A 13,612-nucleotide genomic window follows, 5' to 3' on the forward strand; every position below is an offset into this window, starting at 1 on the left:
AGTAAGCCCAATCTATCGGGGCATCTACTGGACAATCCAGGAGGCAGGGGACAGTGGCGAAGGAGTGATCGGCGTGGAGGAAGCCCCAGATATGTATTAAACTCTTATACCCTGTTGTCTCCGGGACAGTTTAAATGCTGGGAGCTGCCTTTCACTGGTGTTTTTACGGTAATATGTAGTATACTAAAACAATTCATTTCCTTTTTATCTTCTAGAGGTCAGTGCTTACAGACTGCTACTGGAGGGAATTTCAGTGAATGGAAAAAATTGCCCCAAACCTATCAAAACATGGGTGCAGTGTGGAATCTCTATGAAGATACTGACTGCACTTAAGAAGTAAGTATTAAGATGACCTCACACCATGCAATTTTTTTTTATATATTTCTTCAAATTAAAAATGAGGATCAATTTTTCCAATTAATTGCACCTTCTGACCGATGTATTATACATGTGTTCATTTTTTCAATTTAAAAACCTCTTACTATGTTTGGCCAGCTTCAGCGACTCATAAATATACTCCGCGGGTTACTAAACCTGGTTTGTAGTACGTTTAGTAGAGGTTTTTGCAGAAAACTATTTTCGTTTTTTTCATCATTAGGAGTTAGAGGCCAAGTAATCAGAACAGACCACAGTAGAATGAGGAGTTTGTAATGTTATATAATAGGGAACCACTTGAATGCAGTTTGACAGCCTGATGAAAGAATGACATAAGTCTATGTTCATATTTGGGGAACGTAGAAATAAAAGCCAAATGTATCGCTTAGCTTGTCTGAAATGGCCACTTACATTTTCCAAACCTTTTTGTTAACAGGCATTCGTATGAAAAACCAACTCCGATCCAAGCACAAGCTATTCCTGCAATCATGTCGGGCCGTGACTTAATTGGTATTGCCAAAACTGGAAGCGGAAAAACAATTGCCTTCCTTCTGCCCATGTTTCGCCATATTATGGACCAGAGACCTCTGGAAGATGCAGAAGGGCCAATATGTAAGTTACAGAAAATTCTTCAACAAACATTGTGTCAAGTATAATTGTCTTTTTACTATCTAGCAAGATCTTGTGTGGTTTCGCACCATATTTGCTATGTTATGGAGAGTGTTGCTGACAGCTTGGAGTAATATATTAGGCTTTACTGCACAGGCACAGCCGTACTCGTGCATGTAGAGTACAACCGCACTTTTGCACGGAGGGGAGTGTTGCCACGAAAACCTGTTTGTCAAGCTCTTGTTGGATATGTTCAGAGGCGAGTCAGGTAAAAAAGGCGGCTAATGGATGCTGAAATTTGGGCTGCTGTAGTGGCATTCAGTAGGTAATTTGGGCACCGGCAAAAGACAGCCCAAATTAGGATAAAATTGTAATTCGTCTGCCAGCAAAAGCTGGAGGCCAAATTAAGTCTTACCCCACCAAATTACGCTTTGGAGGAGGAAGAGCAGTTAACGCCGACAGGAATTTTTTTTCCAGCAGGGTGATTTGGTTTCAACCTGCACCCAAATTCCCCGGCACAAGGGTGCCTCTAGCCATTTTGTCACTCCAGGAGAGAAAACCTATGGCGCCCCCCCCCCCCCCCCCCCCCCCCATGAGAATAATCGTAATGCGGCAGCGGTTCACCAGAAAATAAACATATTGCAGCAGCATTTCACTAGAAAACAATCGTAATGCGACTGCGCTTCACCAGAAAATAAACGTATTCCAGCAGCGTTTCACCAGAAAATAAACGTATTCCAGCAGCGTTTCACCAGAAAATAAACGTATTCCAGGAGCGTTTCACCAGAAAACAATCGTAATGCGCCAGCAGCGTTTCACCAGAAAATACACATATGGTGGCAGCGTTTCACCAGAAAATAATTGTAATGTGGGAAGCATTTCACCAGAAAATAAACGTATTGTGGCAGCGTTTTACCAGAAAATAATCGTAATGTGGGAAGCATTTCACCAGAAAATACATGTATTGCAGCACTGTTTCACCAGAAAATACACACACACACACACACACACACACACACACACACACACACACACACACACACACACACACACACACACACACACACACACACACACACACACACACACACACACACACACACACACACACACACACACACTGTACATACATACATGCATGCATGCAGACACTGTACATACACAAGCACACACTGTACACACACACACACACACACACACACCTTCAGCTGGAGGTGCAGGTCAGGACCACAAGACTCGGGGGGGGGGGGGGGGGGGTGTCTGTAGCCTACATGCTGTTAAGCGATCTCCTGTAGGCTATTGTAAGCTCTGCACCCCGCTGTGAATCTCCTGTTTGGCGGCTGCAATCCGTGCTAGAATGTCCTGCACTTGAAAAGGAGGGGTGGCGGAGTGTTTTTAGTTGATAATTGATTGTTAATTGCCTGGTCTGCGCAGCTCCCCCTCCTCTTGGTAGTTTCCTCATCCCCGGGAATCCCTGCAGCCAAGTTCTGAAAAAAAAAAATATATACCGTATTTTTCGGACTATAAGACGCTCCGGACTATAAGACGCACCTAGTTTCAGAGGACAAAAACTATGGAAAAAAATTAAAAATGAAACCTGGTGCGTCTATAGTGCAGGGGCATCTTATGATCCATTTTCCCCCAAGCTGTCTGTCTATCTATCTAAACTACACTGCCCAGCTAAACTAAGCCCAGCTGACCCCACAACCTAAACTAAGCCCAGCTGACCCCACAATGTACACTAACCCCAGCTGACCCCACAACTTACACTAGCCCCTGCTGACCCCACAACCTACACTAACCCCTGCTGACCCCACAGCCTACACTAAGCTACACTGACCTCACAACCCACACTAAGCTACACTGACACTGACCTCACAACCCACACTAAGCGACACTGACACTGACCCCACAACCCACACTAAGCTACACTGACCCCACAACCCACACTAAGCTACACTGACCCCACAACCCACACTAAGCTACACTGACCTCACAACCCACACTAAGCGACACTGACACTGACCCCACAACCCACACTAAGCTACACTGACCCCACAACCCACACTAAGCTACACTGACCCCACAACCCACACTAAGCTACACTGACCCCACAACCCACACTAAGCTACACTGACCCCACAACCCACACTAAGCTACACTGACCTCACAACCCACACTAAGCTACACTGACCACACTAAGCTACACTGACCTCACAACCCACACTAAGCTACGCTGACCTCACAACCCACACTAAGCTACACTGACACTGACCCCACAACCCACACTAAGCTACACTGACACTGACCCCACAACCCACACTAAGCTACACTGACCCCACAACCCACACTAAGCTACACTGACCCCACAACCCACACTAAGCTACACTGACACTGACCCCACAACCCACACTAAGCTACACTGACACTGACCCCACAACCCACACTAAGCTACACCGACACTGACTCCACAACCCACACTAAGCTATCCTGACCCCACAACCCACACTAAATACAATTCTTCCACCATTTATCATACTTGCAGTGGCTGCAGGTCTGGAACCATGGAGTCTCCAGGTCCTCTGCAGGATCGGGCCAGGTCTCTCATTAGGCCGCGGAGAACAGCTGCAGTGTTAGAGCAGGAGCCAGGAGCTGGACTTGAAACTGCCCACATGGTGCGCCCCCGATCACACATGGAAGCCTGAGCGACGCTCATCAGCCCTGGGTGAGAGGCAGCCCAGCAGGAAAATCGGTCCGGCGGACGGGCGGAGAAGCTGTCACAGGCAGTCGCAGTGGAGCCAGAGCCATTGAGAGCGCCGCTCATCAGTCCTACAGGATCGGCCGGTCGCCGGGGGAGAAGTAGTCACAGCGGCAATGGAGCCAGAGCCGATGCATGCAAGGTGCGCCAGCGAGCACTGGGTACCGCTGTACAACTCCGCAGGATCGGTCACCGGCGGAAACCAGTCACAGCGGCGGATGTAGTGCGCCAGCGTGCACAGGGCGTCCGGGGAGTGCCGCTCAGCAGCCCAGCAGGATTACTCGGTCTGCGAAGCAGTCACAGCGGCAGTGGAGCCAAAGCCGATGCAGGCGAGGTGCGCCAGCGAGCACATGGCGTCTAGGAGAGTGCCGCTTCTCAGTCCTGCATGATCGTCCGGTCGCCGGGGGAGAAGTAATCACAGCTGCAGGTGAGGTGCCCAGCGAGCAGAGGGCGTCTGGGGGGGCGGGTCGAGTACCGTTCATCCCTCTGAGTGTAGATGCGGATGAGAGCTGGAGTCCTACGCCGCCATTTTAAGTCAGCTGCGAATCCTGCGATAAAAGCTGAAGCCATAAATCTCATGCTGGATGGCACATGGAAGCAAGATGCGGGACTCGGAGGCCGCGACTGGATAAGTGAGGGCTTCCATAGCGTCCTGCACCTGCTTGCGGGAGACACCTGGCCGAACATTCGGAGTATAAGACGCAGTGACTTTTTCTCCCAACTTTTGGGGGAGAAAAAGTGCGTCTTATAGTCCGAAAAATACGGTATATGTCAGCGCGCACAGTCTCCCGATACCCACGCTCTGGGTCACATCATCTGGCGGGGGGAGCACTCTCACACTGCCCAGCGCTCCAGGCGACTGGCTGGATCGGCCTGGTGGACCAGACGCCTGTGCCCCGGCGCCTTCATTACATGTACACGCAGCAATGGTGGGGTTCCTGGATGGATCAAGAAGCCTCTGGACTGTCCAGAATATTCCCTCTACTGAGGAAAGTATACAGCTTTTTGTTTTGGCTTTCGGGCATAAAATCAAAAATCAATTCTTTTTGGTACACAAAAAGGAAGTAGCAGGGCATGCTGGGTTGTCCTTTTTTGCTTCTGTACTTCCCCTCAGACTTCACTAATGCAGCCTGATTGGCTGAAGCCTCTTTAACTCCTGTTTTCCCCTCCCACACCTCTGTTCCTGGCAGATTGGCCAATATTTCTCATGCTGAGACAATGCACTTTATATAGTGAAGGGCAGGCAAATCAGTCAGATGAGAGTACGGGAGGAAATGACATCAGGATTGGCTTCAGAATAGCCACAGTTAAAATGGGAAATGCTAAGAAGGATTTTCTCCTTTTTTTTTTTTTTTTTTTTTTTTTTTTACTGTAGAAAAAAAAAACACTAAAATCCAAACGTGGACATGGCAATACATATGTTCTGTAAGTAGGGCAAGTATGTATCTACTTGTATATGTGTTTTTTTTCTGAGATAGTATGGCTGCATCTCCTCTTTAAAGGGAGCCTAAGATGGTGGAGGAGAGAAAAATTATACATACCTTGGGCTTCCTCCAGCCCCTCCAGGCTTATCGCTCCCTCGCCGTCCTCCTCCGACTCCTGGATCTTCTGCAATGTGCCCTGGAGAGTCCACTGGTCTGGGACATATTGCGCATGCGCAGACTGGAAAACATTTCGGGGCTGATTACAGTAGATCCAGAAGTCGGAGGACGGCGCAGAGGGAGCGATAAGCCTGGAGGGCCTGGAGGAACCCCCCGGTATGTATAATTTCCCTCCCCATCTCAGGTACACTTTAAAGCAGCAAGTAAGGGAGAAAGCTGGCAAGTACAATGCAATTCTTTATTCGTTTTGTATAAAAACTATTTTATACAAAATCGGTTTTATACAAAACAAAGTATTGGATGTGCCAGCTTTCTCCCTTACTTGATGTCCTATAGGAGGCGTCATCCCTCTTTTACAAGCTGCAGCACTCCCCAGTTTCATCATGATCTAATACACAAGTGTGTGTGCGAGACAACACAAACCTATACACTTTAAAGCAGACCCTAACCCTTGTACAGCACAAAATGAAGTCATAATTTCACATATAGTTGCTAAAGAAATTCTCTGAACTGTGCTCTGTATTTGTTTAGCCAGATCAAAGGGTCCTGTTAGCACTTAGCAGCAGGTGTAAATCGGAGCTTTTCGCTCTCTGCCTTTACAGTAGAAACTGAGGCTTAACCCTTTCTGTGCTCCCAGGAAATTGATGCCAAGTTAAAAGTTCAGGTTTTTATTTTTGGATTTTCATAAATTGTAATGATGATTCAGAGACTAGAGCAACGTTCATTTCACAAAGACTGTCCATGTTCCAGGTGTTTTAATCATCCATGTTCCAGGGGTTGAGAATAGTTTATATTGTAACACCGCTTGATATGCCTGCTTTTATAAGATGTTTCCTCACAAGGGGGTTTCCGAGTTTCGCTATTTGATGGAGCGTTTTGCTTGTGTTCTGCCCTTTTGATGCAGATAAACTTCTTGCTAACACCTAATTCTACCTTTTCGCTTTTCAGCTGTCATAATGACCCCAACAAGAGAGCTGGCTCTGCAGATAACAAAAGAATGCAAGAAATTCTCCAAGCCGCTTGGACTAAGAGTAGTGTGTGTATATGGAGGCACAGGCATCAGTGAGCAGGTAGCACCCAACCTTTTATATCTTCAGTTGTTTCTCTGATGGAACCATTATTACTTTTTGAAGTGCATTTTTAAAAATCACTGGAGCAAAAAAAAAAAAAATGATATAATGAATTGGTTGTGTGGTACAGATAATTACTAGAACATTAGTAGCAAAGAAAATATTCTCATATTTTTATTTTCAGGTATATAGTGTTTTTATAACATTGCATCATTCTCTAATATGTGCAGTTTACACACTAATCGGCATTCTAAATGATTTTACAGAGCAGGCCAGTGAACTTTTGAACTGTCCTCTGGAGAGATAAAGAAAATACAGTGATTGACAGTTGAGATAACAAGCTTCAGAAGATAGAGCTCTTCAACTTTGAAGGTGGTGGAGCTCAATGGCTCTTTTGCATAGAGAACTGGAGTTTCTTAACTCTTCCTGTACTGGAAACAATATTAGACTTATGTCTCTACTCCTAATATTTTATTTCTTAGCTGTACTACACATACAAATCATTATATCATAATTGTTGGTTTTCTATTGATTGCGCCAAGGTGTGAAAATCGGCCCAGCGGGGCCTGAGAAATCCACTGTGGCGGTAATGGACGAGCTGAGCTCGTCATTACCGCCAAGGTGGTTAAAGGAGTAGTGTGACGAAAAACTGTAAAATTTTAAATAAGTGTACACATTCATACAACACCTTTGTCCAACACTAAAATGAACTGTAATTTACTTTTCCTATGTAGTTGTTACTTACAGCCAATTGAAGGCCCGGTGTGCAATGAGACTTGGAAGCTATGAAGATATGGAAGCTGATATTTAATTCATTTTAAACTGTACAAATTGCCTGGCTGTCTTGTTTCATCATAAATCCTGAACAAGCATGCAGATTCAATGTTTCTGACAAGATAAGCTGCATGCTTGTGTCGGGTTTTAGGGCTGGTTCACACGGATGCTTGGCGGCGTCCGGAAGCCGCGTCATCCTGTGACGTCTCGTTCGGCGATTGTTGGCTTCCCGTCGCCATCAGCGTTTGTCATCCCCGCAAGGGGACATGAAGATGAGACTGCTAAGCGCATGCGGCTTCTAGGGCTGGCTGAAATTACGTATTAAATCTGGATCGGAACGGCGCATTTTCGCAATCAACAGTAACCGCGCGATGCTAAACGCTCCCATACACTTGAATGGGAGCGTTTAGCCGACCTGTCCTGAACGCTTAGTGGTGAACGCCGCCAATCGTCAGTGTGAACCAGCCCTTATTCAGACACTGCTGCAGCCAAAAAGATCAGCAGGCCTGCCAGGCAACTGGAAAAGGAAATAAATATTTTTTACCTTCATGGATATTGAAGCGTGCTCGGAGGAAGGATTTTTCTGATAATAGCCTATTCTATCAGCCGCAATGGTTTTATTTGGGGGGGGGGAGGGGTTTATTCACTTTAAGTTTGCTTGAATTAAAACTAATTTAGATATAAAATAATATAAAATAAAGTATTTTGTATATTTAGCTTTGTGCTCCCTATTTACCCTATTTAGTACCAATTATTGTAATGCTGGGAATACACCATGATTTTTCTCGGAAGATAGATGGCTCGATAGATAATTTCCGACTGGACCGATCTGATTTTGATCGTTTTTATGATCAATTTTCTCATAGAAGTGAATGGAAATCAATCAGAAAACCAACGGTAAATCGATCACAAAACCCGATCGGAAAATCATTCGGAAAGTAAATCGGCCAAAAAAAAAAAAACTCATTGTGTATTCCCAGCATAAGGTCAAGATAAGCATTGAATGGTAGATATCCCGTATATATCCTTTTGTGTGTAAATAAATATGGCAGCGTCAATATTCCTCTCACTACAAGTTCCCTTTAAAGGGACACTTAAGCCAGGAATAAAAAAATCAGTTTTACTTGCCTGGGGCTTCTACCAGCCCCCTCCAGCCTTCCCGTGCCCTCGCAGTCGCTCACGGAGCCTCCGGCCCCCCGCCGCCAGCTAGTTTAGTTTTTGCTGACAGTGAATTGGCAGGCTTTCTGCACAGGCCTGACCACGCGTATCCTTCTTCTTGTTCCTGTCCTCCATAGCGTTCTGCGCAGGACGCAATTGCGCATGGGAACGCGAAGAAAAATAGGTGTGGCCAGGCCTGCCAGCGAAAACGAAACTAGCGGGCGACCGGAGGCTCTGTGAGTGACTGCGAGGGCACAGGACGGCTGCGGGGGGCTGGTAGAAGCCTCAGGAATGTAAAACTGATTTTTTTATTCCTGGCTTAAGTGTCCCTTTAATGAGAACCCGAGGTGTGTTTTTTAAATCTTAATAGGACACAGAGGCATGTTCTGTGTACAATGACATTCCTCCGTGCTCTTCTATTGCTGCCTCCAGCCCCTCCCCCTGGGCTCTGCTGTCCCCACCCTTAAAAAAAAATTTGCCAGGCTAGTGACAGCTATTTACCTGCGGCCTGTCACACATCGCCGCTCCCTCCTCCTGTATTGCAGGGCTCCCCGCCTGTGTCTTTTCCCTCCCCGCCTCTATAAGCTTCCTCCAATCGGAAGATAAGCTGAAATGCTTCCTGGGTCGCAGCTTAGCTTCCAATTGGAGGAAGCTTATGGAGGCGGGGGAGTCCTGCAATACAGGAGACAGGGGAGTGGCGACGACCGACAGGCTACAGGTAAATAGCAGGCTAGCGACAAGCAGATTGTTGCTAGCCTTGCTTTTTTTGTAAGGCGGGACAGCAGAGCCCGAGGGGGCTGAATGCAGCAATAGAAGGACACGGAGGCTTGTCATTGTACACAGAGCATTTGTGTACTATTAAGATTTGAAAAACACACCTCGCGTTCTCTTTAAAGTGATCCCCAGCTGAAGCTCGGGATCAAAATGAGATACTTACCGGAAGAGAGGGAAGACTCAATCCTATTGAGGCTTCCCTCGCTGCTCTTATGTCCCCCGTCGCTGAGCGCGGCTCCCCTCCAGATCGGGGCTGCACTTCTCTTTGTTAGGAGGGCGGCCGTGCAATTGCCACACAAGCCCTCTGGCATACTGTGCAGCGGGCTATGCTGCAAGAAAAGGAGCTGCGCGGTCCCGATATGATTGGCGACAATGCCTTGTCTCTAATCTTCCAGGGGGCCAAACTCAGCAACGGGGGACATCAGAGCACCGAGGGAAGCCTCAGTAGGATCCTGAGGCTTCCCTTTCTTTAGTCAAGTATCTCATTTTGTACCCGAGCTTCGGCTTGGGTACACTTTAAGCATCCATTGGTGTATACGTACAAGTGCCCAGGAATCTGCCTCACTATGGGAAAGGCAGGTGATGACATCAGATACCATATAGTATATGGGTTTCTATGTAATTGGTCCTGTGACTCATCTGCGCCTCTTATTTGTTGTGTTTTATCTATCAGATTGCTGAACTAAAACGAGGTGCAGAAATAATAGTTTGTACGCCAGGTCGCATGATTGACATGTTAGCTGCAAATAATGGTGAGTTTAATTTCTTTTGCGTGGAACACCTGTGCTTTGTCCATACGTTCATTGTAATGGCAAGTTTTGTTTTCCAAAGTGCTCGGAAAGGAATCCAGAGTACAAACTGTGCTGTGCCACATGGCAAATCGCAGCGTATGCAAACGCTACAACCCTCCACAGTGCGGAAAGCCAGTAACTGCATTGACAGGCTTTCCCTGTAACTGAGTACAGGAACCATTTTTAAGGGGGAAACGTTTCAGGATATACAAGTAATTTTAATTTGAGCATGATTTGAGTGATAGTTTAGCCCAATCCAAACACACTCCTTTTTAAGTGGAATCTTCCTATGGCAAACCTGTGACCAGAGTGGGAGTATGATTTTAATAGTTTCCTAAGTAGTAAAATGCCTCTGGATGGTCCAGATCATCCTCAAGCCCACTGCTGCTGGCCAGGACCATCTTCCTCTTACGCTTCCCTCTACTTAGATACGTATCTAATTTTATTATTAATTATTCACTTCAGGTACACTTTGATTTTAGAGAGACCATACAAGATCTTGAAGCGATCATTTGAATGCCTTGACACTATAAATTCGATGCAATTGTCTAGCTCATTGATACATTGAAATGATCTCCATTGACCAAAACCTGTTGTAATTAATAGTTTTGTTCTTAAAGGGAACCTTAACTCAAAAAATCCATGAGTTTCACTTACCTGGGGCATCTACCAGCCCCCTGCAGCCATCCTGTGCCCTCGCAGTCACTCATGGCTCTTCTGGTCCCCCGCTGCCAGCTAGATTCGTTTTACCCGACTGGGAGTCGGCCAGCTGCCATGCGTACCTTTTTACGCATTCCCGCTGGTGCAGAAAGTTATTGCGGTCATTAACAAGTACATTTTTACGCGTTATGGCTGCAAAGCGTAAAAAGTTATGCATTGCACCTATAATGCGTAAAAATGTACTTGCTAATGTCTGCGATGGCTTCCTGCACTAGCAGGAATGCGTAAAAAGGTACGCATGGCAGCTGGCCGACTGAGTCGGCAAAAACGAAACTAGCTGGCAGTGGGGGACCAGAGGAGCCATGAGTGACTGCGAGGGCACAGGATGGCTGCAGGGGGCTGGTAGATGCCCCAGGTAGGTGAAACTCATGGGTTTTTCTTGAGTTTAGATTCCCTTTAAAGTATACCTGAGATGTCAATAACCGGTGTATTTATAACTTACCTGGGGCTTCCTCAAGCCCCATGAGGTCCATGGCCTCCCTCACCATCCTCTATGGCTGCTCCGTTCACTTGTTGTCCCCCCCCCCCCCCCTTACCCTTGGTAATCTGGCTAGTCGTGCTTTTTTGCACATGCTTGGCCCAGCCACACGCGCCCCAGTGCCTGGGAGCATTTTTCATCTGTGCAGTTCGATCCCAGCAACGGGGGCAAGCAAGCAGCCAAGCCGTACATGCGCAGAAGCGCACAACTGGCCAGATTACCGCAGGGATAGCAAAAGAACGAAGAAGCGGCTATAGAGGATGGCAAGGGAGCCCATGCACCACATGGGGCTAGAGGAAGCGCCAGGTAAGTATAAATACGCCTATTATTGACAACTCGGTTTCCTTTAACTGGTCAACTTGGCTTAGTACAGGAGCGATTTTGTCAAGTTGAAGTTGATCGCAGTTTGAAACATTGTCAGCATGGCAATGAGTAGGGTGAACATAACATCAGCACACGGTCTAAGGATGTCGCAGGAGGAAGGGAAAGGCGTTAGTAGCTGTATCTTTTCTCATGGGAATCTGTAGTGTAGTGTTAGCTGGCACTATAGTGGCAAGGCACAGAAACAAGTCTGCCATGGCAAGTTATTGCTTTACTGGAGTCTGCTGCTATCGCTGCTATTTGTTAGCAATGCCTGATCTCCCAGCTACATAAATTTGCAAGCTCCCTGTCACTCCATCACTGACTCTAGCACCACATGCTGCATGCTAAGTTTTTATTATTCCCTGCAAATGATCATATTGCTACAATGGCTTGTATTGTAGCTCCTCCGGTAGTAAGTGCAGCTAGATACACACCGCCAGTGAAAAAGGCTTGTAACTGCTGGCAGTCTCTTATCCATGCCATTAAAAGGATACGGAACATACTTCCCGCACTATCTTACTGTATTATTTTTGTATATGTATCAGGACCAGATTTCTATCTTGAGAGCCTATAGGCACATAAGTTCTGGTGCCCTCTGCTCTGCCCTCTGGCAAACCCACAAATCATGAGACAAACTTATGTGTGCCCATCCAGCGCTTTATCTGAGTGACATCAGCGCAAATGCAGGATGGTGAGCCGTCTCTCGGCACACTGGTGCTTCTAGGCTCATGCCTAGTGTGCCTAGTGATAAATGCAGCCCTGGGTACCGTATGTAGCATTGCCATGGTTTCCACAGTGCTTTGCAAACTGTATTGAACAATTTCCATAACTGTCCTTCAAGGATAAGCGAGTCGACAAAAGGAATGTAGCTTTACTTACCTAGGGCTTCTTCCAGACCCTAGAAGTCGCATGTGTCCCTCGCCACAGTTGCGATCTTCTCTGGAGTACCACTAGCAGCCTGTAAGGATCGCTGACCCGATGGGTCGGCGTCTTCTGCGTATGCCCACATGTGAACACGCCCACACCATCAGGGAGGGGGGGGTACTGGGCACGCGCAGTACTACTGCACAAGTGCAGTGCATTCCCGGTGATGTGGGTGCGTTCTCACTGTCGCTTACACTGCTGGTAAATAAGGGTAGAACACACACATAGCAGAACCACGGGCTGCAGAATCGCTGATATGTATTTTTTTTAATGACCTCAAACAAAAAACTCAATCACAGACTTTGCAAAACATATTTACTTTGCTATTCAGGAACGGCAAATATGCACAATAAAAACCTTGCTATTACAATCGTAAGTTCAAGTTTTTTGGCCTTTTTCTATATGCTTATTTTGCATGCTGAACTTGTCTGTTTTTATCACTTTGTACCATGAAACAAACCTTACTAAACTGTTACATTGTTTAACTTCTGTGGGAAAAAAATATAAATCCCTTCAAGAGATATAGGACTGGATTTCCAGGACTTCCCTCTGCCAAGGTAGGTTCGTTCTGCCATTTTGTGAGGATACATTTTTTATAAACCAGCAAAGAGCCTGCCGGTATTTATGGTAAATTATCTGAAGGTTGGCGATAGCTGTGGGATGATGATGATGATGATATGGTATTTTTGCTCTTGTAAACTGTCATACATATTGATACGCGCGGTACAGGCAGTAATGACATAAGGGATACTCATTGTTTTATTATAGACATAACGGTAAGCCTCTATATAAAACATCACTTGGTTGGAATGATCTGATCTTTGGAATTGCATCATTCTGACTGGCTACCTCAGTTAAAGCCCAACTAAACCCAAAACTAAATAGACCAAATTCTGAAAGCAACGATTTAGAAAACATCGATAGTCATTTGTATAGCTGTGAACTTATTCATAGAGACTTAAGGTGTACCCAAGCCAAAGCTCGGGTCAAAAAGGAAATGCTTACCTAAGAAGAGGGCTACCTCTGGAACCTGTCTAGGCTTCCCACAGCATCCTCCCATCACCTGTTGCCGCCAGTGGGCCTCCCAAAGGTTTCCAACAAGGGTTTGTCGAATAACTGATCTGGGCCACACTCCCCTTCTTCAACTGTGAATGGGCGTGGCCGTGCTTGCACGAGTGTTGCACGGCCAACTCTTGACAGCTCTAAGCATAACTCGG

At 46.3% G+C, this 13,612-nt stretch overlaps 1 protein-coding gene across 1 annotated transcript in view; it reads left to right on the plus strand.

Annotated features, from left to right (window-relative positions):
* DDX46 (DEAD-box helicase 46) overlaps positions 1-13,612 on the plus strand; it is a 99,309-nt gene that overhangs the window by 37,955 nt on the left and 47,742 nt on the right. Inside the window, exons 9-12 of the mRNA XM_068277931.1 lie at positions 216-336; positions 812-987; positions 6,292-6,413; positions 9,793-9,871. Of these exons, the coding sequence (XP_068134032.1) occupies positions 216-336; positions 812-987; positions 6,292-6,413; positions 9,793-9,871 (498 nt within the window). The remainder of the gene's footprint in view (positions 1-215; positions 337-811; positions 988-6,291; positions 6,414-9,792; positions 9,872-13,612) is intronic.

Source organism: Hyperolius riggenbachi, chromosome 3 (assembly GCF_040937935.1).
Source record: "Hyperolius riggenbachi isolate aHypRig1 chromosome 3, aHypRig1.pri, whole genome shotgun sequence".
Lineage (NCBI taxonomy): Eukaryota > Metazoa > Chordata > Amphibia > Anura > Hyperoliidae > Hyperolius > Hyperolius riggenbachi.